Source organism: Thyridium curvatum (genome assembly GCF_004353045.1).
Source record: "Thyridium curvatum strain D216 chromosome Unknown NODE_70_length_221790_cov_84.609339, whole genome shotgun sequence".
In the NCBI taxonomy this organism is placed as follows: Eukaryota; Fungi; Ascomycota; class Sordariomycetes; order Thyridiales; family Thyridiaceae; genus Thyridium; species Thyridium curvatum.
The window spans coordinates 195,245-221,790 of NW_022156825.1; the positions used below are offsets into that span (position 1 = coordinate 195,245).

The window sequence follows — 26,546 nt, forward strand, 5'->3', positions numbered from 1 at the left end:
GATGACATTGACGTCGCAGACTAATGGCGGGCCACATCAACCTCTGGCCACTAGAATCTTTCCCGGGAAGACAGTGGCTACTTACTAGGCCTGCGTTATGCTGGCTTTGTTCTTTGCACATTATTCCTACTTCTTTTCCCCCCTTATTGCGAGAGGGTTCACCCCCTTTTCTTCCCACCATTTTCCACATTTCACGAACGATATGCCCGGCGAACAGAGCATCGGCGTTTGGCGTACAATGAGCGGATATCTGATTATCTCCATTTCCTTGACGTCTAATCTGTATTTATGAAGCCCACCAACCAACCCACCCGCTTCGAAAGACCCGCGTTCAAAGCATTTTGCATCCAGGAGCACAGGACCATTGGGATCAGCCAAACAACTTGGGATGCAAGCCGCGGGCAGCCAACAAACAAGGAAAGCACAGCAGCGCACAAGAGGCAGCGGATGAAAAAAGGATCGGAGTGATCGAGAGCGGTTGGACGGGACCGGAGCAGGCGGAGGGAGAAAAAGGAGGCAGGCAGGCAGGCAGGCAGGCAGGTGATACGGCGTGTTCGAAAAGGGCCTGCAGCGACGCACAAAGATGGGGGAAAAGACTGGATAGACCTCAACCATAGAACGAGAGGATATCTGAGTTTCCAACTTGCATGTTTGGGCGGCACCCCCCTTTGTCATTTTGGGCAGAGAAGCCCGCAGCATCATCATCATCATCATCATCATCATCATTATCATCACTGGCGGCTTATAATCGCTTTTTTCTTTTTCTATTAATTTTCTTTCTCCTTCTCTTTCTTCTTAGGTGCAAATAGCGAAAAAGCAAAGCGTAGCACCGAGAAAGGAATATACATTTATCTCACATTGGTGAGAAGAGCAGCACATTGATTTGAAGTTCCCAAAGGGTTGGTTGTTGTTGACGTGAACCAGTCAGTGAGCACACACTTGTTGACTGTTTTGGCATCGGAGGTCCGGTCTCTCCTTTTATGAGGAGCCGGTCCCTCCCAAAAGGACCAGATTAAAGGGGATGGATGATGTGATGACCTTGGAATAAGCTCTGCAAGTGCCACCGTGCGGACACTACTTCATTCAGCACAAGGAGGGCGACAGGACGCCCCTTGCCCCTGGAGATTTTCACCTACTGTTTGCTCTCTTGTTCTGTCACAGGTCTTGGCATGACCGGAGGAGCCTTGCCCAAAAGCCCACAATATCAAGGTCCCATACATCTATCTCTTGAGATGGAGTGAAGAGGTGGGGTGATGGTGGTGGTATGCAGCTCACTACGATCAATCCCTGGGGGGGACGGACACCCACCCCATCAAGATTTAGCAGAGTAGACACGGGGGAAAAGATTATCTCGTCAACCTTTCGATATACTACTATACAAACACCAGCAGACAGCACTCGACCTTTTGCCCTTTTTGCGCGAGATCAAGAAGCTTCGCCGGTGCAGACTCACATCCCGCCACCACCAGGCCATCGATGCAGGCAGACCTCCCCCCCTTCTTCCCAAGATACCTTGATCCCTTGCCAGAATATCCCCCCCATAGTTGCTCCCAACCTTTTTGCTCCGCAAGAAAGAACACATTTTCCCTGAATTAAGCCCCCCCCCCTGGTGTCGTTATACTCCATAAATAAGTTGTCCTGGTCATGGTAAGCATCTCCAGCCAGCTTTCCTGCTGCTGCTCCGAGAGAGCCTTGGGAATCCAAGAAGTGAAGTAGACAAGAAAAAGAAAAAGAAATAACAAGATATACAAAGAGAAGCGCCCCACCCCCCGGTCCAAACCCGCATGATTGTTCCTATTGCGAACGATAAATCCTGTTTGCCCATCCAATCGAGGCTCGTGAACCGTACCAAACAAGGCCACCTCGCGGCGCCATATTCCCGGCCGTTGTCGCAAATCGTAAGAAGGTCGGCCATGATATTATCTTCCATCTCGCTCGATTTGCCAAATGTGCGGCAGTCAAGGAGCACCAAAATTGCAAAGTCGTGTGGCAGACACGCAATGCATGATCCAGGAGGTTGTGCCGTGTAACCAAATGGAGATGAAGCAGAATGAAGGTTCTTCAAAGTATTGCATGGAAGCAAAGCGCAGGCCACAAGTGCTCAAGTCATCATCGTGAAATGCCATTCCGGCAAGCAGATACACGCCAAAATCAGAAATGCTTCTTTTAAGAGTGGAACAGATCCCAAGCACGCTCACACAGACGCAAGAACTCCTCTCGCTTCTGGCGCTGAGTCTCTGGGCTGTCGCGACCCTCGCCGAAAGGTCCGCGGCGCGTGGATGCGCGGCCCGTGCCAAGAGGCGGGCTGCCGCCCTCTTCGTACTCAGCACGCGTCCGTCGTCGGCTGGCACTCCTGGAACCGTCGATATGGCGCGGGTGGCCGGGTTGAGGCGATGGCGGAGTGGGTGGTTGATGGCCTCCGTAGTGTACAAGCTTGGGAAGCAGCTCTGGGCGTCCGCCGGCCATCTCGGCTTGAGCCTCTTCAGCCGACTTGTATTCACGCGGACGGCCTGGTGTCGGCGCCTGGGGCGGCGGGGGGTGGACAGGAGACGTCAGCGGACCCCTGGCGCTCTGCTGGGCGAACATGGCGTGGCCGGGGTTTTCAGGATGGCCCGAGAGACCCTGGCCAAAGACATCAGCAATGGGAGGCAGGCGGTTATTCGTTTGCGTGGCAGGAACATGGTGAATGTGAGAAGTGTTCGACAGCTTCGAGGGTTGGTTAGTAATGTGTCGCGTCAGCGGGTGATGCTGGATGCCGGTGAATGTCTGTCCGAGCGGTGCAGACTGAATCACTCGCTCGTTGGCAAAAGTCTCGTGCGACGGCGCGACAATCGAGAGGCCGGGAGGGGCCTTGTTACGCCTCGACATGCCTGGTGTTTTGGCGGCAAACTGGCTGACACCATCCTTGTCCTTGGCGCCCTCGGGGCCATCGCCCTTGGCGGATTGCTGCTGTAACCTAGCTTCGATGATGTGTCTCTGCTGTTCCCGAACAGACATGCTTCGCTGGAGCTGCTCCTTCATCGCCGGATCATGCGTGACGAAACCGGGAGAGAGGCAGGCCAGGCCGACTTCTTGGATGCCCAAGCCCTCTCTGGCAGTCATGGGCCTCGCAGTCTGGGGGACGATGTTCGAGGCATTGGAGCCCTTGGACAGGTCCAGTTTCCTCGGTCGGTGTCGAGGTGCCTGTTCTGGTGAGCCGGGCTCCTTCTTTACGATGATCTTTGGGGGACCTGCATTTCTGGTGCTGTGTGAAGCAAAGACACGACATGTTAGCGCATGCTGTGTGCGTACGTCTCAAACAGGGCATCACGCAACAATCACCACGATTGAGGGCCATCGTTTTGGAACCACCCGCTTCTGCACCGAGGGGCGATTCTGCAAAAGAGCAAAGGATGACTTACGCGCTGGGCGGGGAGGATTTGGCAGCTGTAGATGCTCCCTTGGGACTGCCACTCCCTGAGCGTCGTGCAGGCGCGAGGGGGGCGGCCGACGAGGCCGCTGCGGTGCGCTGTGCGGAGGGCGAGGTGGAGGAGGAAGGAGCAGCAGCGCTGAGAGAAGAAGGAGCAGGAAGATCGGCAGCAAAAGACGGCCTGTCGTGGGGAGCCGGTGAAGGGGCCATGGCAACGGCGGTGCTCATGGTGATGGTGGTGATTCTTGTGTCCTGGGAGGGGACAGAAATGGGTATATGGGTATTTCGTGCCTGCACTGCCAAAGCAAGCAAGGTATTCCGGACTTTTGACGGGGGCTGGAAAGGGCGCGGCGGCTAAGTCGTTGAAAAGTGGTCCCGCGCTCTCTGGCTCTTCCCAAGCCGTGTTTCCCGTCGACGAACTGATGCGCTAAGGCGACGTGGTGGAGGGAAGTGTCCAGGGGGGTGGGCGTGGTGGGATATGTACGGCACTCTCTGCTGTTCAATTCCCCCAAGCTTCTTTTTTTAAATTGGCCTGATGCAACCAGACTCGACACGACCGCGCAGCGCGAGGCCGTTATTTCCAACTTGCACGCCCGTGTAATTGGACTTTTCGGTCCCAGGAACTGGCGCGCAGCACGAACAGCGCAACCGAATTTGTGTTTCGCGTTTCCGGTGGGTGCAGCTTTTGGCTGAACTGGGTGTTTCCAGGAATGTTCCTTTCTTCTCGCTTTTAGGCCAACGATGGGTGGGACTAGGCGATCCTCGTACAGCTTCTGTGCGCTGACCCTCCCTGTAGCGGTAGCGGTGGCGGTAGCCTGTAGGTAGCGATGCAGGCGGGCAGGAGATCTAGGCGGTTCCTGATTCCTTGCCTTTCTCTTCTTTCCTTCCCTCAACTGTCTGGCCGGCTCGTCCAACTTTCCCTTTCGGAGTCTCTTGCAAAAACGATCGATTTTTTAGAGACTTCCCAGTCGTATGCGGCGGGAGTGAGTCGAGTGTACTCGTGCTCTGGCGGTAATCGATAGTTGCTCGCGCTCGTGGGGCGCGTTGCAGTAGAGGAGAGAGAGGAATCCACTCCACCAGAGGAGCAGGGTCGCTAACGAGTAGTTATCGAATAGATATGCGTGTTAACAGGTGGGTGGCACGAATGGCAGCGACCGCACACCACAATTACTCTCCAAAAACTGCAGAAAACGAAGCGAAGGACTCGTGCTGGGAACAGCAGCGCAACAGTAAGAAGAGAGGACGGAGGTTTCTTTTTGCAGAATGGAGAGAAGCGGCGGGAGAGAGAAAGGTGGGAGGAAAAGAGAAGGAAGAGGGAGAGAGAGGGCAGAGCACAGACGAGGAGGGGCAGTTGGCATGGGATAAGAGGAGGACGGGGGCCCTGGGGGCCCTTTGGGCTGGTGGAGGAGGAGGAGCTGGGTGATGGTGGGACGGAGTTTTAGGGGGGATTGGACAGGGGCCGTAATAGGGCGACGTGGTTGGTTATGAAAGGGGGAGCGTGGACCAGCACCAGTAGAGTGATACAGTCCTGCGTGTGAGATCTGTGGGCTTACAAGGCGAAGGCGACTCTGGGCAGGTACCTACCTCAAACTTGGCTTGCTTGGGCAGATGCCCCTGTCCATCAATACCGCACGCATCCATCTTCTCTCTTTTGGGTCCTCGGCAAGACTACGGAGTACGGAGTACAAATAGTTACAAGTACAAGTGCCTACAAGTACAGGTAGCTGCGGCGTGGCTTGGAAGACGCTCGATGCTGTTGCTGGCCTATGCTGCCATCGTGGACCGGGGGCGTTGCCATGATTAACACGTTTGAAGTAGGCTTGTCTGTCCTGAGATCCCTGACAAACTGGGGCTGAAAACGTGTGGATGGGACGACGATGTGCCGGCTTGCTGGCCCTTTTGGACAGACAATTCATCATTCATGTTTGCTTGATGCCGGCGACTTCTCTCGTTCAAACTCCCTTCCCTCCAGACGCCAGACAGAAACGGGAGCTTGTCCTCTTGCCATTCTCTCTCCATCTGTAAAAGCCAACACTGACTTCCAAGGTTGTATCTTCAAGGTACCTCCTGGACGCTAGAGCACCTCACGTACAAGTACTCCGTACCTGTTTGAAGGCTTTTCTGGAGTGGTTGGTGGACACCCGCGTGCCAGGGCGGCCGTTTTTACAAGTAGTTACTTGGGCTTAGGCTCCCCCCCCCTTGGGAGTCGCTGGAGTTGTTGGATGGGGCAGGGGTAAAGGGGATGGGGATCACTGGATGGGGAGGGGGGACTTCAATGGGCGGGGCCACGCTTGAGCTCCGTAGGGTGTTTTACCTTGATGCTGGCTTTGCCCGCAAGTCCACACAATGGTGCGGCCATGCTGCAGGGCCACGCTCGACCGCGCGTTTCTGATTGGCCAGCCCCCTGTCTTCCGAGATCGACCTGACGGAGCGACTTACTTCACCTTCGTAGTCGCTGAAACCCATAACCAGGTGCCAGATCATCAACAAGCTCTCTTGTGACGGCCGAGTGCTGTCGGTCTGTCAGAGATGCCTGGCCGGTGGCGGACCTGTAGGCTAGCCGCAATGCTACAGGAGAGGAGGCACTGGAGGACGGAAACAGAAACCGGGAACGAGATTGGGATTGACTCATCGTCGAGGCCGATCGCTGAACACCCGTTGTTTGCCAAATTCCTGCAGTCTCCCGGCAGTGCATGGACATGTTTATGTCTTGTTCTTCTTCCTCCAACGGCTCATCAGTTGGATAAAGCCAGTACCTCCTCCTTACCCAACTTGATGTAAGGTAGGGACATACGGAGTAGCTACGCCTTATCCGACATTTGTTCCAGCCCGCAAAGCCCATTTCGTACCGCTGATAATTCATGCCGCCGCGAAGAGGCGCGTTTGCTCGGGGCCAATTCTCATTGGCAACATTGGAAGACCAGATCGGCTTCTCACTCTTCTTTCTTATTTTTCTTGTTGGCTGCTGCTTTTCTGCTGGCTGCAAAGACCCCTGCCCAAGACTTGCTGCAGAGTCCCTTTACTAATAACCTCAGCGAGGGCTCGGCAGTAAGATCGTGACACAAAGAGAAAGCAGGACAGGTACCTATTATCTTCTGTTATTAGAGCTGCGTCAATAGTACGCTGCTGCAACTGCCACCCATCCTTTTCGTGTGCCTGGGCTGGCCACTGTATTCGACACATCCGTCACTCCGAAAATCTCTTTACATAGACAGCCATAATTAACAAACCCCCTTGCTTCGCCCTCCAGCCGCACCACCTACACCAACTTGTAGGTACACCACCTTCCACATAGGCAACTTGCTCTCATTGCCAATCTGTGCCATGTGGGGGGTCTGGCAAGAATTCACAAGTACCTGTCGAAGTCGAGGCTTGGACTGTCGAGACCTTCGGGGAGGATGACCACACGGGCCACTGGCTCTTTAGCAAGGATCGCCCGTGTCCCCTCCACAAAAAGAATGCGTGACAACGCACCGCTGGCAGATCCTCATCAGCTCTCCTCGATCGGAGTTCTCGGCAGCTTGCTTAGCTTCTTTGTCCAGACCGCACGCGGAGCACCACACCGAGATCTCCACGAGAAATTCGCATTACAGGAAATCGTCGATAGACCGAGACTCCTTTTTCGAACAAATCCCACTTCCTGCCTGTGCGCACCCGTGAACGATACGATAATGTGGCTTAGGATGAGACATGACATGGGGCCCGTGACATTCACGACAGGGCCCCAAACCCGCAAAGCTGGTCGTCTCACATGGTACGGCCGAGGTACACCTTGAAAATGAGCCCTGCATGTTCCCCTTCCCCCCTGCCGTGCCTCGTTGACTTGCAGACGGGCTCCTCCTTCGTATAAAGCCTCTTGGACGTCCACCAAATTGCGGTCTGTCATGCCCTTCGCAAACTTGCAGGATGCCGCCATTTGCCATGGATCATGCATTCCCCTCCCTCTGGTCGACACAGCTGCTGTCAGGCAAGGCATGCGCTGTTCGACGCAGCCGGAAGAGGAGGAGGAGTCAATGGTCAACCCCCCCCGGGCGACACAAGCGTTCGAAACTGGGAAGACAAAAGATGAGAGAGCCCTGGTCGTTAGCTACGGAGCACCGTAGCATCTGCACAGACTTGCGTTCCGTCCCTGGTACATACGCGAGTGAAAAAAGATCGAGCCGAAACGCATATGCGCCGCCAGTCCCACCCAAAGTCTTGCCTTTTGTTCTATCTGGATCCTGAAGACTCTTGAATGTTCACTAGTTGCACTTATCTCTAGAAGCCTCGGTGGTTCGTGGTCATGAGACAGTCCGGCTCGCTTCTAACGAACAAAAAAGAAAAGCAGTCATCCACACACACACACACACACTCCTCTCACACCAAACTCGAGGAAGGGGGAAGGGACAAAAGACAATTCCCAGCAGCCTGTCGACCGCCAGCCAAAGTCTGGACATCGCGGTCTCCGACCAATCAGCCCGGCGGTTTAGCTCCCTCCCCTGGATTTGAAACAGACGTAGCGTGGTCGCCGCCCACCATTGGCTGTGCCATATCCTTGGCGGCGGCAGAACAGGGGTCGCTTGGTGTCAACGAAAAGGACCCAAGCTCAACGCTTGGACATTGGCTTCAAACATCGTTAATCTCGTGCTTTGGGGGGGGGTGTCCTCTACCTTGGCAGACTCAAGTCCCCGAGGCCCGTTTCACTTCGTCATGTGAGTCCCTCGCCTGCATGAGAGATGGCATCTGTCCCTTGAGATCGGATAGACTCATTTCTTGCCAAATGCGCTCGCTGCACGTAGCATGGCACCGCCGCGGCTTTGGTTCAACCTGATCTACCGAACACGAGAATCTCATTTGCCTGTGGTCGGACAAGAAATGCAAAGAGGCGCAAATGGGGGTCCTGTTTGTGCGACAGAGTGCGGCTCGTAAAGGATCGAGACACGGACAAGCCTGCATTGTACATCACAAGAGATCCCCCTCTTGCGCCTTTTCTTTTCTCGCCTTTCCTTTTTTCTTCTCTCTCTCTTTTGTTTTTTCGCCTGTCAGATGCCGCGATGTAGCGCACACCTACATGACGGACGGCCGCGCACACCGACGCACACCCTGCAGCTTGCCGCGCGCCAGAATATCTTATTGCCTTCTATTGCTTCCATGTCCGAGATGTGCGCCTGTTTTTTCTTCTTCTTTCATACCTGGGAGTTTTCCGCCCACAGGGTGACATGAAGTGGAGTTCATGCAGTCTATCTTGTTTTCAGTCTGGGCTACATGGCCAGGCCAACAGTTGGGTTGAGGTGTGATATGATCAACGTCTATGTTGGTGATATCTTTCGGTGAGCCACCTACAGTTCAAGTTCGTGTTGCAGGTTGGTCCGGATAGCGCCTTGTTGAATCCCCAACCGCCAACGTAACCCAAGAAGAAGTACATATCTGATGTGTCATTTTGGACACCATCACCTGTAAACTTTGAAACCTCCGGGGTTGGTAGGCCAGAGAAGAGAATAAGAATTCGTGGTCCGGATTGGAAATGGTTAGGTATGAAGCGTGATGTCACTTAGACCAACAGTGGGCCGGGCGTTTTGCACCTGCTGGCTGGCTGGTTTGGTTTTGGTGCAACGCCCGTGGTTGCGGAAAACCTACCAGAGAAAAAAAAGCTACCCGTTTCCCCATTGAAAAATTTATGCCCCACCACAAGTACATCTCCAAGCCTCGTGCATAGCGGAAGTGACTTATCTCACCATTGTCAAATTGATATCTTTGATCAGAGATCGTACGTCAACCGGGTTCACGACAGAAATCAAGGACGAGAAAAAGATGCCTACGAGGTCCAAAGCCCGCAAGGAAGAGCCCCAGGAGGCCGTCGCCGCCGCCGCCGACGTCGCCATGGAGGACGTCCCTACCTCTGCGCAGCCCGACGAGGGCGAGGATGTGGATGTGGATGCCGACGAGGCAGATGAGGACGAGGATCAGGAGGAGCCGGAGGCGCAGCGGGTGAAGCTCGTGAGTGAAACGTGACTTGACATCTCCGAGGTGGGACATCTCATGCTAATCGGATGCAGTTGCCCGGGTCGACTGCGACTGCTGCCTCTTTCGAGTTTCTCGACGAGGGCCACACCCTTGGCAATGCGTTGAGATACATCATCATGAAAAAGTATGGCATTGTCCACGTTTCTCATAAGACATATGCAGAGTTCTAATCAGATTTCTCAGCCCTGATGTCGAGTTCTGTGCCTATGCTATCCCGCATCCTTCAGAACCAAAGATGAATGTCAGAATTCAGACCTATGGTGAGCTTCTTTACTCCAACAACTCATTAGGTTGAGTTGGCAAACACTTACTGACTCGACATGCAGAGGGCACAACGGCAATTCAGGCACTGGAGAAGGGGCTAAGGGACCTGCAAGACCTTTGCGATGTGGTTGCTGATAAGTACGCGGTCTCACGTGAAGAGTTCACCAACGAGATGCAGGCGTAAGTGTCGTGGTTGCAAGCTAGTAGGATTTTGCATGGGACAGGGTGTTCACGGCGTTCAGATCGAAAGGGAAACTAGGAAAACTTTGATGATGCATCGATTCTTGGTATTTACAAAGGGCATACCGAATGCCCCCCATCTTCTAATTCCGGCCCTTTCCCTTGCTGTTAGTACGATGTTCTGATAATGGTCGTTGCTGGTCTTGGCAAAAAAAACTCACCTCCAGGAAGCCCTCCATGAAGTTTGCGGGTAACCTCTTGTCGCCGCGGAAGTTCTCCTCCTTGAAGTACGACATGATATGAGTGGTCTGGCGCCAGAAGTTCATCGTCTCCTACAGAAGCCGTTACTTGATTAGCCCTCTTTCCCAACATGCCCTCCGTGACTGTATGCGACAAGGCGGGTTCCATCAGAACTGTTCTTCGTACCTGGTAGTCGGCAGCGCTCTGGAAGAGGAGGACATCGATAACAGGCAGCTTGTTGACGTAGCGGTGTCGCTCGAATTCCTGTCTCATTCGTGTCCTGATGACCGAAACGGGGAGCGGAACGTTGTACATCGTCTGGATCTCGGGAGCCTGGATCGAACACAGTGTAAGCACTTGGGCCCCCCATGACATTGTGGAAATCCCATTCCATCGAAGCCTCCGAGTTTCCCACGGGTAAAGAAGTCGTTCAAAACGTACAGCACGGAGCCAGTCCCGGTAGGCACAGAGAACTCGTCGCTTCGCATCGTTCCAGTTGACGGCTGTCCGGGAGGGTCAGTAAAGCTCAATTGCACGGCTCGATCTCGAAATCTTACATTGCCGCGTCCGCTGCGCGAACTGGGTGGGTGTAATCGCCATAGCTGACGATCAATCGCTCGCGGTGGTTGATTGCAGTTGGGGGGATCTGTCGTCAGTTCGTCAAGTCTCGGACCGACCAAGGCTAGAGGGAGCGCCGGGGGAACAATGCGCATCACGTGGAGAGTGAGTGTGCTTGGAGCCAGTCGAGCCACACAGGTTAGTCAGCTGAAATTTCCAACGCCACGCCCAGGTAACTAGCTACAAGGATCTCGGGGTCGCTTCTCTCAGCCTTGCCCCACTACCATCCCATCCCAAACAACGAGCCCGAAAGATAGACACCCGATTCCCTCGACGTCCTCGAGGCTTACGACTTCCGACGACCAGGTTGTGGTTCTGAGTGACCGGCGCCCTCTCATAAATTGGCAATCATGCCCGCGATCAGACACGCTTCCAAGCGCAAAGCCCCCCCAGAGGGGTTCAGCGACATCGAGGATGACCTGTTGATCTTCAGCAACAAGATGAAAGATGCGCAGAATACTCCTACAGACAACATTCCCAAGCACCAGGCGCAATGGCCCATCTTCCAGATTTCACATCAACGGAGTCGGTACATATACGAGCTCTACTACAAGAAAGAGGCGATCAGCAAGAAGCTCTACGAGTGGTTGCTAAAGAACGGCTATGCGGACGCCATGCTGATTGCAAAATGGAAAAAGGAAGGCTATGAGAAGGTACGTCAGAGACATCTTGGACATCGGCTCTCTTTCCTATCATGAATAGGAGCTAATGATGGTCTCCTGTTTAGTTGTGCTGCCTGCGGTGTATTCAAACCAAGGAGACCAACTTCAACTCGACCTGTATCTGTCGCGTACCGAGGGCTGAGATGAAGGATGATCGAGACATTCAGTGCGTCAGTTGCGGATGCCGTGGCTGCGCAACTGGCGACTAAGATTTAATGTTTTTTCTGTTTCTATCAAGAGCTTTCAATGCACAGCACGGACGGGTGTATCATTGGCATTGGCGTTCAGGTTCTTTGGGTCTTTCTGGGACGGGCTAGATCATGAGAAAAGATTTCCAGAGGCTCAACTCGGCGTTGAGTACACAGATACCATGAGAAAATTGTCATCGTTCAGGCATATTATCGTCATTCATGTATGTCATTATTTGCCCCCCCCTTCGTCCCCCCCTTGCTCGTCATCTGGACGGCTTAGCGGCGCGAGAAGCCAGCTCTGCCGCCGCGTCCAAACCGGATGCTTGGGGGCACGAATTTGAGAGCCGACATGGCTCCAGTCAGATCATCCATATCAACATCCGGGACTTCGCGCGGATCCTCGGTTGCCTTCGCCCTTGTCTCTCCAGACTCGAGCTTGTCCGCTGCTGGTGCCGCCTTTGGTTTTCCTTCTGCAGACGATGATGACTCTGCAATGCTTGCCCTTCTCTGTTCGTCCTTGATACTTGTGTGCCGGCCCGACGACTTCCGCCTGTGCCCATATCTACCATCTTGCAGCAATGACTGCCTTCCATCGATGCCGTCTCGTGTGACAGCAAAGAAGAAATTCTTTGGATACAGGTGCTTGTCAATCAAATGGCGCCGCCGTTTGTCCGGTGTGGCGCATTTCCTGTCACACCCCTCCACGAAGCATGTATACTGTCGCTCATTAGCAACGAAGTGAAGTGGCACGACGAAAGACGGATTATGCGACGCTTACGGTATGCTCCCCCTTCTCTCGCCTCACCGCTGCAAATGCATCGTGGCATTCTTCGATGTGCACGGCCAGCAGATGGGCGGAAGGAAAGTTCTTTCTGCACTCGAGGCACTTGTTCAGGTGAGCCTTGCTGTAGTGGGACTCATACTCGTCGTAGGAGCCGAAGAAGAGAGCGTCCTTGTGCAGGAAGCACCTCATTGCTGGCGAGGAGGCGGTTTCGGAATCAGAAAGATCGAGCTCGGCGATCTTGTTGTTGTGGTTGCCCTGTGGAAGCGCTCTCTCGTCTGGCGTCGGAGGCTCTAGGTCATCGCTGCCAGGCGTCGACGGACTCGGCGACTCTTCAGGCTCGCGTGAGCGCTTCATTCTCTTGTAGCAGACGTGATAGTGGTTTGGGCTCTTTACTTAGTTGCAATGAGACGGAAGAGAGATGTTCCCCACCTCTTCACAGAACCCTCTGAATACCACACAACTCGTACTTGACTTCGATGTGTCCCCTCGACCGGGTAGAGTGGTGGTGATTGGTGTAGCGAGGATTTCAATTTGAGAGTTGCCACTCAAGGGTTACCAGCAAACAGAGCATGAAACAAATAACTTCTCTGGTTGGCTCTGTCACAAAGATCAATGTGAATACTTGAAATGTTTTCAATGTAGTGACGATTCAAGCAGCCAGCGGTGAGATGAGATGTTCATCCCACCTCTCCCCACTTCACTTCACAGTGGACAGGGATTAAATCTCAGCGGGGTTTGGCAATGAAGCTCCAGGCCTGGTAGGCCGGGCCAGGGCACTGAGCCAGGGCACTGACTGTGCCGGCCAGTTGGCATGGTTTAGCGCCCTTGACGTCCATTGGCCCATCACGGCACCTCCACACGCTAGGCGAAATTAGGCTGCGAACGTGGCAGGGAGAAGTCCGTGCTCACTAAGGTTATTCCAATGTCTGGCAGGCCCAAAGACTGTGAATAGCCTCATAACTAATTGCTCATGTCTTTTGGTTGCGGTTGTGCTTTGTTTCTTTGCCCCCCTGAAGCTGTTTGAAAATCCCCTAGCACTATAGCCCCTTTGAGGACCGTCGTCTTTTTCTCACTTCTCGTTTAGCCTTGCCAATGTTCGCCCTACCTGTTGCTTATTTCGCAGAAGACCAGGCTCGCCCCGATTTAGGATCTGCCGACCCTCCAGCTCCCAACCCACACTTTTCGAGATATGGACCGGGCCATTGTCCAGAACTTTGTCTCGACCTTGTGTGATTTCCGTGGCCCTTGATTGCTCTCGAGCGCTTCTTCTTCTTCTTTCTTCGACGCCACTGGCATCGGACCCCGACCCTTTCCACCACGCTCCGCCAGCAGCACCCTTTGCCCTGGTCACCGGGTCGCCTGGCTTCGCGCAAGTCGCAATCATGGCCAACACAGCTGAGATCGGCTACCAGTAAGATTACTCTTCCTCCCTCTAGATCCTTCTTCCCGTCTCATTCATGCTGCAAGCTCGTTGGCTTATTCTGGTCTTGGTTGACTGACTTTCATTTTAGGAGTGTTAAGCGTGCTCTCCAGGCTCTGCACTCGAAGCTGGGACAAGCTGACCTTGAAGGAATTAAGCGTTCCGAGCTGTCCTACTTTGACGAGTTGGAGAGACTTGTGGAGCAGTAAGTGCCCTGTCCCAATCTCGTCTTGTTTGGGTTGTAGTCTCATGCGGAATACCAGGGTTCGATTGGCTTGCGTGGCTACGATCTTCCAGGACATTAAGTATGCCCATGAGAAGAAGGTCTGGGCAAGCCTGTGGCAATGCCACACCTTGATCAACACAAAGTATCGCAAGACGGAGCAGAAGCTGCGAGACAGCAGACAACAGGTCCTGCTCCGTAAGGTTGAGCAGGCCCATAGCGCGCACCTGCATACTGCCCAATACTTCTACAGGGGCTATATCCAGCGCCTGTCATCACGTTATGAGCTCCCAGTGCTTCAGCGCCTTCTCCGCTCTATGGGAGCCGAGCCCATTGCAGTGAACGAGGCTGAAGATGCCCAGAGCGCTCATTTGGAGACAGAAGTCAGGCTGTCCTTCTACGAGACTCTCCTTCATCTTGGAGATCTTGCTCGCTACCGAAACCAGGTCAGGACTAAGAGGTCTTCCTTGGACACGGCTCGCAGGTACTACAGCTTGGCTCAGGACCTTGTGCCGTCCAGGGGCGACGCCCATCACCAGATGGCAGTTCTCTACATCAAGGAGGAGAATCGGGATTTTGAGATCATCTACCACTTCTATCGTGCCTTGGCTGTTGAGCACCCGCACCAGAATGCCCTGGATAACCTCAAGCAGGCGGTTGGCAAGGCGGTGTCCCAGAATCAGCGTGGTGGCTATGCTGCCCTGGATCCTCAGCGGATGTTCGCCCAGTGGTTCTCCCGCTTGCATGCGCGATTCTTCCTTGGCGAAGTCTTTACCGGACAAGACGAGCTGGAGAAAGAGGTTCTACACCGGTTCGAGATATTGCTCCGATCGCCGGCCAATTCTGATTTGCTCCAACAAGCTGTCTTGGTCAACATCTCGGCATACTATGTAGCTGTCCAAAAGACCAGAGGTGTGTTGTGCTGCCGGTCTTTTCTCTTCCCTGACCCTTGGAATGTTTACTAACTACTGCCGAAGAAAACTGGACCCTCAACGGATCACGCTCGAGCCAGTTTATTCTACGTTGCAATGTACGCTTCATCACTGTGCTGAGCAAAGTTGTCAATTCTCGGGTCGAGAAGATGACGGCTAGCTCGGAGGCTACGGGTCAGAAGGACGGTAAGGGACAAGATGAAGACGTAGACAGGTCACTCCAGACAGCTCTGCGTCTCTTAAGGATATATCTCGCTTGGATCTACACAAATCGTGACGACCTTGTCAAGTTCCAGGAGCACCTGGAACCTTACATCTCAGACATGCACGAGTGTCTGACCGAGTGCCTGTCCACATCAGCTCGAATCCTCCTAGAGGCCGAGGTGCGAGACAGCCTGCCTTATCTTTTGCCAGAGGACGTGGAGGTTTTGGGTCTTTTGGCCCTCAAAGACTGGGACAAATACCGGTGCTACGACGATGGCTCGCGCAAACCACACTACGACGACTGGACAGGCTTGAAACAGCCCCAAGGTGCTGATGACCTGGCGCGCCTCTATGACCTTGTCATCTGCGGTTGTCACCTCGCCATCGACAAATCTTTCCCCTATATTGAATCCCGGATTCAGGAAGGTGGCCGCGAATGGAGTGGCATTGCCTATGTCAAGAACTACCAACCTCCTGTCCCTGAGTATCGGTCTCCCACTCAAGACACCGGCAAAGGTGTTGCAGACTTGACAGACCAGTTGGAGCAGTTACCCGCATCGCTCGATCAGCCCTCCCGTCCCGAGTCAAATGACTTCAACGTCGACGCAGAGGTTTTCAGTCGTGTCAACGACTTCCTCACACCTCCCGAGGTGACCCCGACTGCAAGGGGCTCGACCAACGTCCAGAGCACCTCGTATGGAATGAACACTTCCACTGCCAATGACGTGTTTGACGGCGCCGGTGCCAGCAGCCCCAATGCGGGCGCCGCGTTTACGAGGCCTATCCCAAGCCTCCCGTGGGCACCGACCTTCTCTCCTACCTCTTCATCCGCGTGGGACGACGGCGCATTCTCATCATCAAAAGCACACGTCCGCCAGGCATCTTTGGAGAATCCCTTCGCCGCCGGTGCTTTCGACGGAGGACTCCGCCGGGCCTCGAACAACCCCTGGGATGTCGACCAACCGCCGACCGGCCTGGACCAACAGGAGGCGCAGCCAGCCGCACAGTATGCGGGCTGGAACACGCAGCGCGACCCATACGGCACCGCCGCCTTCTCGCCCACCAGCGGCGGTGACGAGGCAGGCCCTTCCGGATGGCAGAATGCGATGGCGGCCTACTCGTCCGCCGCCAACGACGCAAGCGGATTGCAGCAAGCATCCGCTAGCACTTCGGGACTGGGCGGATCCGCCCTGCATGGCACCGAGGGCTACTCCTTCCCGGGATCTATGAACTTTTCCGCCGCGTCGACTTCCAGCCTCCCACCGGTCAACAGCCCACGCGGCCTCCCGCAGCAGAAGCAGCAACGCCAGCAGCAGCGCCACCACCACCAAGTGGCTACCTCCACCGCCGCCCCCCCCGCAGCACTTCTGCCCCTGCAGCAGCAGCAGCAGCAGCAGCAGCGCCACCAGGAGCCGCGGCGCTTCGACCCGACCGGCCGCCCGATACCGCCGGGGTCCAGGGAGGGCCTCACGGCGGCGGGCCACGCCAACGTCAGCAGCCAGTGGTACGCGGCGACGACGGCGTGGGGTCAGGCGCCCTCGTCGGCGGACGACCCGACGCACTTCCGCAACCGGACGCGCAACTCCAAGGCCATGCAGGCCTCGCGGGCGTACGACAAGAACGCGCTCTACAGCGCCTACGAAGACTACGACAACAACAACAAGAAGAAGCCCGCCAAGCCCGGTCCTTCTCGCTGAAGATTGTGATGTGATGAGCCCGGGGGGGCGAGACGCATCTTTCTACTCTTTCTTCTTCTTTCTCTCAGTTGACAAACGATGACCACCCAGCGGGGCTGGGTAAGGTCTCTGGAATGGCAGCTACCGAGATCTCTGCGTGATCGTCATGGATCTTTTTCTTCTATTCTTTCATTCTGGTTTTCTTTTTCTATTTTCTGCTGATATCTCTAGAGGAGTCACATGGATCACTCCTAGCCATTCTTCGTATGCTTGTTTATATTGACGGAATGGGCGCCATCGCCGGGAGCATGGGGCGCACCATAAGGCGGCGAACGTGGGAATTTCACAGTTGGAAGGCTCGTCTGGTCAATATGAGCTTTCTCCATCCCACAATGAAATGCGGTGTTCAGTCACGCTTCTTATTTTCCTTGTTTTCTATGGATAAACAGCCAATTCTTCTCAAGGCTGTTTCGGGCCGAAGGAGTTGATGTCACTCCGGCCCAGTGGTATCATGAAGTTGAATTTCAACCGTTTGCTAGTTCGTAAAGATCCGGAAACCTGTTTGTGTGTTCCTGTTGTTGAAACCTGACCGTCTCTCTATTTTTTCCCCATTGTGCCTCAAAAAAACGCCTAGCTTTGCTTGATGATGAATCTGTGATGGGATGCAAGTCGTCCCTCCAAAGTGGACTTAGGCGGACGGGGTGTAGGTCTGCTTGGGGAACGGGTATCTTGATTTCATTCCACGTTAGTTACTTGATCTTGACTGATGAATGCTGGGGAAGGGGCAGATTGTGAACATTGCTTGGCTGTATGGAGACGCGGGGAGAACCCAAGCGTGGGCACTGTTTTGTCGCGTTCCGGCCTTCATGATAGCAGAAATACAAAGGAATTCTGAGAAAACTTACGAAGGACCCAGCTCCTGGATGCTGAGACGAGCCAGCCACTGGCCCATGTCGACCGCCTCCTTGAGAGAGCGGCCCTCAATGACACCGGCGCAGAAGCCGCCGGCAAAGGCATCGCCAGCGCCGTTGGTGTCGTTGATCTTCTCCTTCTCGATGACGTGGACGGGGTACTCGTGGACGGCGTCCTCGCCCTGGACGGCGATAAAGGTGGGCTCGGTGCCCTGGGTGATGATGGCGACGCGCTTGCGCTGCTTGTTCTCCTTGGGCAGGTTGGCCATGTGCTTGGCGATCTCCTTGAGGTCCTTGGTGGCGAGCCCCTGGGACTCGGCGAGGGCAAGGGCCTCGGTCTCGTTGCCGATGAGGTAGTCGATGTAGGGCAGAGCGGCGTTCAGGGGGTCCTTGAAGAACTGGGGCAGGAAGGGGGCGGAGATGGAGAAGATGAGGGGCTTGTTCTTGGACGCGGCCTCCTTGGCGAGCTCCATGATGGCGGGAGGGCAGACTATTCACGACCGGCAGGTAAGCACGAGCTCGCTGGATGACTAGCTTGGAAAGAGAAGAGCAATTGCGTCGGGGGGGAGGAGCGTCATACCAGTCAGGTGGTAGCCACCGATGTAGAAAGCCTCGGCGTTCTCGACGAGAGCCCAGATCTCGGGCTTCTTGAGGTGCTCGAGGTCGTAGTGGTTGGCGGCACCCAGGTCGGTGCACATGCTGCGGTTGTGGCCGGTGATGACGACGCCGCAGCGGCCGGTGGGCTGCTTGGGGTCGACGCGGTACTCGACGCGCAGACCGGCCTTCTTGACAGCGTCGTGCAGGATGGCAGCGTACTTGTCGTCACCGACACCGCCGAGGTAGACGACGCTGTTGGGAGGCAGCATGTACTGGGCGCCACGGGCCGTGTTCTGGGCGGCGCCGCCGGCGATGAGCTTGGCATCGTAGTTGTTGAGCAAGTCCTCGTAGATGCCCAGGTGCTTCTCCTCAGCCAGGATGGCGTCGTTGGGCTTGAGGCCGTACTTCTCGAGCAGGGCGTCGTTGCCGACAGCCTGGATGTCTATTTAATCCCGAAAGGGATGGGGGGTGTAAGCCGAAGCCAAAAGCCCATCGTGTCCTCCCCCCGCAGTTTCTGGAGAGTGTGCACACAATGTCTTCCCGAAACAAGATTGAATTTTCCTTACCGAGAAGGGGGTTCTCCAGGCAGAGGAGACGGTATTCCTTGGAGGCGCTCATTGTGAATGTCCTGCGGGCAATTGCTGGCGTTGTGTTGAGGAGAGTTCTCGGAGGAATGTTGCAAGAGACAGAGAACCGATATTTGAACAGGTTGGTGGGGTTGATCGGAGACCTGGCGGCGGGGTTTCGAGGTGCTGACAGCACGGCAGTTCGCCCTGCACAGCAGGCGACGGCCTGGGAACGGACTAAGGTTTTCAGCATGTTGAATTGCCTCCCTTGTTAGAAATTGAAAGCTGAGTTGGCCACTCCTTTTGTACGGCCGGCGATGGGATTGGCAATGGGCTATGGGGTCATTTGGAACCAAAACGGATCGAAATCATTTGAGATGATTGAGGATCAAGATCGAGCCGGGAGGGCCGTTGCTGGTTTTCTAGACAGGCCGTCAGTCATACGATTCAAGGTCATGGGTACAAGCATCGGCAGAGCCAAACTAGATCATCATGAACACCGTCATTAGCGCGGCTCGCCGATGGACCACATCAGACCTAGGAATCTAATAAGCAACCCAGCTACCCTGGGGGCACTTTGTCCGTTGGAATAACGCTTGGCTTTAGCACTCTTAGGATACAATGCCCAGTTCCACGAGGCATTGTTGGTAGTGTAAACAGCCATGGTCTCGTCCGCCCGTGACCAAGCAAGGGTCAGAATGGGTGATGGAAGTGTATTGAGGGATGGCCAATGCATTGCTAAATATGCATGTCACATTTGAGCATCACAGGTGTCCCCATTGACGAGAGGAGACAAGGGAGGTTTGCCGAATAGTGAAGGCCTTTTTCCACCAGGCCGTCAACCAGATCATCCGTATCTTAGGTACTTACCCTGCTCCTGGATCCGAGGCAGGTACGAGTGAAAACGCCGTTTGTATTCATTATGATCGCACGCCGAGCCGTGAGCACTTTTAGCTTTTGGTTTTTGGAAATGTTTTTTTATTCCAGGAATGCCGCAGGGAATTGCTAGCAGAGCATGCTCATTTTGCCCTCCCAAGTGTTCCATACCAACAAAACAAAGCAAGATGCAGTCCGTTGAACCCCAGCCCCAAAGTCGAACCGTGAAACCCTTACTCCTTGGTCTTCTGGGTACCGCGCAACAGACCCGTCCTTCTCGCAGCAATAAGACCCGCCTTCTGACCGGAAGAAGCGTATCTCGAGATGGTCGAGGCCTTACCGATATGCTGGTGGTTACCACCACCGTGAGGATGGTCGACGGGGTTCATGGCAACACCACGGGTCTTGGGCCAGCTGTTGCGCTTGACGGCGAACTTGTGCTTGGCACGCGAAGCCTTCAGGAGGGGCTTGTCGGTACGGCCACCACCGGCAACAATGCCGATCATGCCACGAGCGCTGCTGCTGACGACCTTCTTGGCACCCGAGGGGAGCTTGATGCGGGTCTTGCCCTCGTCGGGGTTGTGGCCAACGACGGTGATGTAGTTGCCCGAGGTGCGGCCCAGAGTACCGCGGTCGCCGACCTTCTCCTCGACGTTGGAAACGACGGTACCCTCAGGAACGGAAGCCAGGGGCAGGATGTTGCCGACGGTCAGGGCGGCCTTCTTGCCGGCGTAGACGAACTGGCCGGTGTACATGCCCTCGTTGGCGATGAAGGTCTCGGTGTGCTGCTTGAACTTGTAGGGGTCACGGAAGACGACGCGAGCCAGAGGGGCACCACTGTGAACTCTGTTAACCTCCAAACTCCTCCCTCCGCGACAAAAGGTGCTTCAACTAACCGGCCGGGGTCGTGGATTATCTCAGAAACAACACCGCGAGTGTAGCCATGGCGCTCAGCGTAGTCGAGGGTTCGGAACCTTTACATCGCATCTCGTTAGTCCTGTCATCCTTCCGTATTTCCCCAATCCAATGGAATCCAAGGATCCAACTCACTTCGCCGGTGCCTTTCGGAGACGGGTGACCGCCTTGAAGATGGTGGACGAACCCTTTCGTTGGTTGCGAATCTGGAGACGAATGCATGATCAGTACGACTGAGGAATATTTGCGTCGCCGTCGTTGTCGCCGTCGGAGTGCTCGAGATGTGTACTTACGACCCTACCCATCTTGTCCCAGTTTCAACGTGTCGACCCGAGGACAAAAGGATTCTGTAGAATAGATTGTCGTTTAGCCAATCGCTCGAGATTCTGCGAATGGAATTTGTGCTCGCAACGAAAAGTTGGGAGAGGGCTGGAGCAGGAGGTTGCTGGCCTACCTTCGTCGAATTTGTGGAATATGGCAAGCAACAGTCAAATTCGGCGAAGATAGTTTTTTTTACCACTTGTGTGCGTTACCTGAGTGGGGTCGCTTGGAATCCCACTAAGGGATTGGTCGACCGACCCTGGCGTGTCACGTGCGGACATTTTGCTCGAACTTCATCAGCGTGGATCTCCTGCCAGCGCCGCCTTAGGTCATCATGCCCCATCTTAATTTTAACGCTGCTTAGCTAATGAGGGGAGAAGGACATGTTGGACATGGCACAGTATCTCGACACGAGGGCTGTTTGCTGGCTCAACCCTCTGATGCAGTGATGATCGCAGCGCATGATCACCACGTAATCCTTCCATGCCGAGGACGCCTGGACAATCGATATTGTATCGCAATCAACTTCGTGGAAGCCGTACTATCCTTCTGCGACCTCGCAAAAGTGAGATTGAGGTACAGTGCGGCTTGTCTCTTAGTACTGTAGCACTTAAGCCAGGCGCTCCCAGTACTCCGTAAGCCGTTGGTGCCTCGCCATTTTGCCGCCTTGTTAGGCCGGGACCCAGACCAGTTTACCTCCACCTCAATTTCAGAACCTCATGACTGTGGGTCGCGTTTGGTCATTCTGCTTCGCTTGTGACACCCAAGTCGCATAACGTATGCCATCAAGTATCGATACGTGCGTGCGGGACAAAATGTCCAATAAGCATCTCGGATCTATGGTCTTCTCGGATGGGACTTCGGATAGGCGAAATGATAGGCCCTGGGGAGGAGGGCAGCCACGGCACTGATCACATCAAAGTCAGTATAACGATGGCTTGGGTACCGACAAAAAATGGCCCCGATGGGCCTAAATTGGCCATACGCAGTGCACCAGTCGGTCAACTTAGGAACCCAAAAAGAGGAGTGAGAGAAGCTCCATGATGGCGGAATCGTTAGCGCTTGGCGAGGCATCCTTAGGGTTGTAAGAGAAAGCTACTTCACGTTAAAGGATGTAAGCAGAGTGAAGCATAAAAGGAGGGAAATGTAAAAATGTTTGAAACAGGACAAAGGAGAAAAGGGCGAGACTGCACCTTTTCAATGATACAGTTGGACCGCAAGGCCGGGTGTCCACCGCCTTTCATCTCAAGATGAAATCAATACCAGCTCTTCAATAGGTTTGAGGTAATTTAAAGAAGTACTCTGGATCTAGACTCAGGACCTCTGCCTGAGCTAATAGTAGGCATGAGAGGGTATGAATGGTAGTGCCTGCTAACTCATAAAGGTCAGACAGGGGTTAAGTGGCAGGTGCCTGCCACTTACAGGAAATGGAGTGAGACAGGGGTTAAGTGGCAGGTGCCTGCCACTCACAGGAAATAGAGTGAGACAGGGGTAAAGTGGCAGGCGCCTGCCACCTACAGAAAAATTCAGGTAAAGTGGCAGGTGCCTGCCACTCACGGGAAATGGAGTGAGATAGAGGTTAAGTGGCAGGTGCCTGCCACTCATGGGAAATGGAGTGAGACAGGGGTAAAGTGGCAGGCGCCTGCCACCTACAGAAAAATTTAGATAAAGTGGCAGGTGCCTGCCACTCACAGGAAATAGAGTGAGACAGGGGTAAAGTGGCAGGCGCCTGCCACCTACAGAAAAATTCAGGTAAAGTGGCAGGTGCCTGCCACTCATAGGAAATGGAGTGAGACAGGGGTAAAGTGGCAGGCGCCTGCCACCTACAGAAAAATTCAGGTAAAGTGGTAGGTGCCTGCCACTCACAGGAAATAGAGTGAGATAGGGATGCAAACGGCAGGTGCCTACCACTCCCCAGGAAACCTTATTCACTCACATCTGTAGGGTGGCGTACCACCCACAGTGGTGACTCCTTCAGGGTAACAACATCGCGCATCTAACTATATTGTTTACATCTTGATACTAGGGCTCAGGCCGTACACCATAGAGATCCCGCAATGTGTGGCTAGTACCTAAGGGGAATGGACACCTGCATCAGGAAACCTTTCCGTTCTCAAATTTAACTTTGGTCGTGAGCCTCCCCACGGGAACATTTCCAGGCCAAAGCTGGCACCGAAGGGGGACGGACTCCGCATCGAGAACTTTCAGGGTCCAAGTACCGCACCAATACTAGTGCCAATACTCCTGATAGTCTTCCATCCTTCCTGCCGCTCGGACCGTTCTCTCGTGTAGCCATAGCTCCCGCACCGCACCGGGGAACATTTCCAGGAGAATTTGGTTGCGCTTCTGGCCGTGTCGTATGCATATTCCTTCGCAGGCCATGTCACTTAGAGCACCAAGGCCATCGGATCACCCGGTCGCTGGACAACCTTGGCAGTTTTAGTCGTGGGCCTCCCGCATCGAGGCCGCGCCGTATGCATATCGAGACCGGGGATCGGCCGGCGCACATAGGTAGCCGGCGGGTCTTACGCCCGATTACTGAGAGGAGATCGCCAGCGTGCCGTGGCTCACCGAAAACGTGCTGCGGGGAGACCAAAATGAAGATGAGGCTCTTCTGCCATCATGAGATATTTAGTCCTACGACTTCCTAACAAGAAAACCTGAAGTTCACTTTCATTAAAGATACTAGAACCTCAATACATTCCAACAAAACTCGTCATCTCATCGAAGAACGCCTGGCTTGTTGCCGTGCGCAACGTCTCCGCCAGACGCACGAGGAGGGTCCTGACCCCTGGTACCTCTATGATACGGCTATGTGGCTTGTTCATAGTGTTCCAGGGGCGTTGAATAAATTGGACACTTTTCCTCTCACCAAGGAAGTCACGGTTCGAGAACTCTATCGCATGGCATTCAGAGGATCAGAGCAACAGCAACTGCCGCAGCCATAGTCGCCGGGCTCGATTGAGGGACATCCCCCGCTCTCACAACCTCAAACTCGACCACTTTCCCCTGTCGCCGGGTTCGAATCCGATTCCGATTCCAGTCTTGACTCCACGGACGAGAAGAAGCCCCTTGCTGCGGCCAAGACGGGGTTTTGGAGACGACTGTGGGATCTGTTGAAGCTAGCTGCGGGTCAGCGCTAGGGCAAACCGACAGCTGGCTAAGAAGATTACTGCTCTTTTTTTTGTCACGCTCAATAATTAATGTTCTGCCACCAGCAACACACCAGCTAGCCATCGCATCGTGACCTTGTTTACATGTGACATCCGATTGGCCGAAACAGTGGGAGTCGCCCCGAGACCCATGAGATGCAACCACCAGTCGAAGCTCATAGGCTGAGTTACCGCCGAGTGGTATTGCAGGCCTCCTTTCCAGGGTCAGGGATGCCGAGTTTTGGAGTGTGGAGGCAAGACGCTGATCGGGATAGTGGTTATGCAGGCTGACCTAAGTACATTACAAAAAATTCCAGGTTTTCCAGTCATCTCGTGAAATGCGGACCGCATCGTGAGTGGCCTCTATGCTACGAGAACCACACCCTTACGCTAATAGACGGGATAGAGGCCTAGTGCAGGTAAGCCTTAAGTTCGCTAGCCTCCGGGCGTGATTCACATCCGTTCTTATTCTTAACAGTGATTGGCCCTACTATGGTCTAGGATTACCTCATAGCTACATTAGCGGCGTGTAAGCCTCATGAGGAGAATGTATATATCTATAGATACATCTTTAACGCATCGTTCTTAAGTCTGGCAGATAATAACGATATCTAAAGATAGGCTCATGCTTTTAATCATAGTATCTCCCCATTCCTATAGCCTTATTGAATGAAATCCCTCTATCTTCACCAGTATGGCAAAGATGGATGTAGATCTAATATTAAGTGTAACTAGTGTATAGATAGCCTATAGCAGCCTGTACTTAGAGACCTAAAATAAACTGTAATAGGGAGGATAATGATTTAAACCTCTCTCTAAGAAGGGTCACCAGCTCCCCTAAGAATAGTATATTAGCTCCCTCAGGCTTATAACTAAAAACTAATATTTAATAACAACCCTAATAAATAGGATAGATAGATCAAGTCGCTAGGCTATTGCTTAATAGGAGTTTTCTCACTCAGCATAGTAGTCAGTCAGGAGCTGAGGCCAGGCCAGTAGGGTGTTCTAAGGGCCCTATATCTACTAACACCACTTATTTTTATGGCCCTGTCGCTCCTTTTCCTGGAGGAATAATAGTAATACAATAGTAAAAGGGTATTACTACAGGTCTTCTTTCTAGGGCTAGAGATACTGATTTAGAGCATGGAGGCAGATATACCTGCTGATTGAGATGGTGGTCATGCATACTGATATAAGTATATAAAAAAGAAACAGCCCCAGATTTTCTACTCACCTCTTATAAAATGCGGCCTGTAACCCACCAACCTCTAGAGTATGTACTATAAGTAGCCTATATACTATAAGACTCTACCAGCCTTCCTATATGCAGACGGCATAGATGACCTATACTAGTAAGTTGCTAGTCTCTAGCTCTGCTTTAGAGGAGTGGGTCTCTTTAGTCGCCTTCTAAATCATAATAAGACTATTGAAGCTTAGTAACTAAGTAAGAAGGAAACATTATCTTACTATAAAAAATATAAGCCGGTTTATAGATATAAAGAAGACTATAGTCTACTATAAAGCACTGTAATCTAGAAAGAGTCATTATATAATATAAACAGCTGAATCAATAGAAGCCATCATCCTCTACTAGATCCTCTACTAGTTTAAGTGAGACCTTAACTAGTATATACCAACCTTTAGGCAGTTATAGATTCTATATTAGTACCGGTTGAATCCAACCTCTTAGTAGCTTATTCTTTATCTAATCTTTATAAAAATATACCTATCTACACACTCCCTCTTAGTTGCCTATAATATAGTTGTAGAGGCATATAGGCCATTAAGAGTCTATATATACAGTCATGTTATATTAGTAGAAAACCTCTAAGCTGATATCAAATCTTTACATACTCCCTAAAGATATCAAGCAGCCTATTAAGTCTAGTGGCTTATAATAAAGAAGTAAGACAGTATAGCTAGCTAATATAAGAAGAGAGTTGTATTCATACCTATATAAGTCACTAAGAGTATAGTATTATAATAAATAGTCTATAGACTAGCCTAATTACTTTAAAATATATATTCCTAGGGCAAGCTTTCTGCTATATTGTCTGCTTGGCTATTACCTTAAATGCTATTAAACACCTCCTGGTTTACCGCCTTAAAAAGCTCTAGTATATTACAGAGAGGGCAGCTTAGATAATATATACAGTATCTTATACCATCTAGTAAATTTCTATAGAGATGACAAATAGGTCTTTATCTCTAATAGAGTTTTCTTTCTACCCTTCAACCATACGTTTTCATGTCCTCTTCATAAGAGTCTCTTACATGTGACGATCCTTGATCCCAAGAGGCAAGACTACTTCGTAGGATCGGAAGCGTGTGGGTTTATGTAAGCAGTAAGTGATGGGCGCTGCTGAGCAATGGTGGTTGACTTGATCGTAGCTAAGATAGCT

The 26,546-nt window shown here is 53.1% G+C and overlaps 8 protein-coding genes across 8 annotated transcripts; 3 read left to right on the top strand and 5 right to left on the bottom strand.

Moving 5' to 3' along the window:
* Nucleotides 1–2,166: 2,166 nt before the first annotated feature.
* E0L32_009581 (uncharacterized protein) lies at nucleotides 2,167–3,637 on the bottom strand (the record flags this gene model as incomplete). Its single annotated transcript, XM_031144562.1, has 2 exons — nucleotides 2,167–3,244; nucleotides 3,402–3,637. 2 exons carry the CDS (start codon nucleotides 3,635–3,637, stop codon nucleotides 2,167–2,169), a joined length of 1,314 nt encoding a protein of 437 aa, XP_030990713.1.
* Nucleotides 3,638–9,199: 5,562 nt separating this feature from the next.
* E0L32_009582 (uncharacterized protein) lies at nucleotides 9,200–9,860 on the top strand (the record flags this gene model as incomplete). Its single annotated transcript, XM_031144563.1, has 4 exons — nucleotides 9,200–9,385; nucleotides 9,445–9,536; nucleotides 9,596–9,672; nucleotides 9,739–9,860. 4 exons carry the CDS (start codon nucleotides 9,200–9,202, stop codon nucleotides 9,858–9,860), a joined length of 477 nt encoding a protein of 158 aa, XP_030990714.1.
* Nucleotides 9,861–9,999: 139 nt separating this feature from the next.
* Nucleotides 10,000–10,696, bottom strand: E0L32_009583 (uncharacterized protein; the record flags this gene model as incomplete). The annotated part of the gene is made up of 5 exons (XM_031144564.1): nucleotides 10,000–10,017; nucleotides 10,078–10,188; nucleotides 10,283–10,429; nucleotides 10,538–10,599; nucleotides 10,654–10,696. The coding sequence occupies 5 exons, from the start codon at nucleotides 10,694–10,696 to the stop codon at nucleotides 10,000–10,002; spliced, it is 381 nt and encodes a 126-aa protein (XP_030990715.1).
* Nucleotides 10,697–11,064: 368 nt separating this feature from the next.
* Nucleotides 11,065–11,518, top strand: E0L32_009584 (uncharacterized protein; the record flags this gene model as incomplete). The annotated part of the gene is made up of 2 exons (XM_031144565.1): nucleotides 11,065–11,367; nucleotides 11,417–11,518. The coding sequence occupies 2 exons, from the start codon at nucleotides 11,065–11,067 to the stop codon at nucleotides 11,516–11,518; spliced, it is 405 nt and encodes a 134-aa protein (XP_030990716.1).
* Nucleotides 11,519–11,843: 325 nt separating this feature from the next.
* Nucleotides 11,844–12,705, bottom strand: E0L32_009585 (uncharacterized protein; the record flags this gene model as incomplete). The annotated part of the gene is made up of 2 exons (XM_031144567.1): nucleotides 11,844–12,284; nucleotides 12,346–12,705. The coding sequence occupies 2 exons, from the start codon at nucleotides 12,703–12,705 to the stop codon at nucleotides 11,844–11,846; spliced, it is 801 nt and encodes a 266-aa protein (XP_030990717.1).
* Nucleotides 12,706–13,733: 1,028 nt separating this feature from the next.
* Nucleotides 13,734–16,827, top strand: E0L32_009586 (uncharacterized protein; the record flags this gene model as incomplete). Its single annotated transcript, XM_031144568.1, has 4 exons — nucleotides 13,734–13,762; nucleotides 13,863–13,976; nucleotides 14,035–14,906; nucleotides 14,972–16,827. The coding sequence occupies 4 exons, from the start codon at nucleotides 13,734–13,736 to the stop codon at nucleotides 16,825–16,827; spliced, it is 2,871 nt and encodes a 956-aa protein (XP_030990718.1).
* An 880-nt stretch (nucleotides 16,828–17,707) lies between these two features.
* Nucleotides 17,708–18,932, bottom strand: E0L32_009587 (uncharacterized protein; the record flags this gene model as incomplete). Its single annotated transcript, XM_031144569.1, has 3 exons — nucleotides 17,708–18,207; nucleotides 18,298–18,756; nucleotides 18,881–18,932. 3 exons carry the CDS (start codon nucleotides 18,930–18,932, stop codon nucleotides 17,708–17,710), a joined length of 1,011 nt encoding a protein of 336 aa, XP_030990719.1.
* Nucleotides 18,933–19,989: 1,057 nt separating this feature from the next.
* E0L32_009588 (uncharacterized protein) lies at nucleotides 19,990–20,976 on the bottom strand (the record flags this gene model as incomplete). The annotated part of the gene is made up of 4 exons (XM_031144570.1): nucleotides 19,990–20,593; nucleotides 20,653–20,730; nucleotides 20,807–20,877; nucleotides 20,965–20,976. 4 exons carry the CDS (start codon nucleotides 20,974–20,976, stop codon nucleotides 19,990–19,992), a joined length of 765 nt encoding a protein of 254 aa, XP_030990720.1.
* Nucleotides 20,977–26,546: the final 5,570 nt, after the last annotated feature.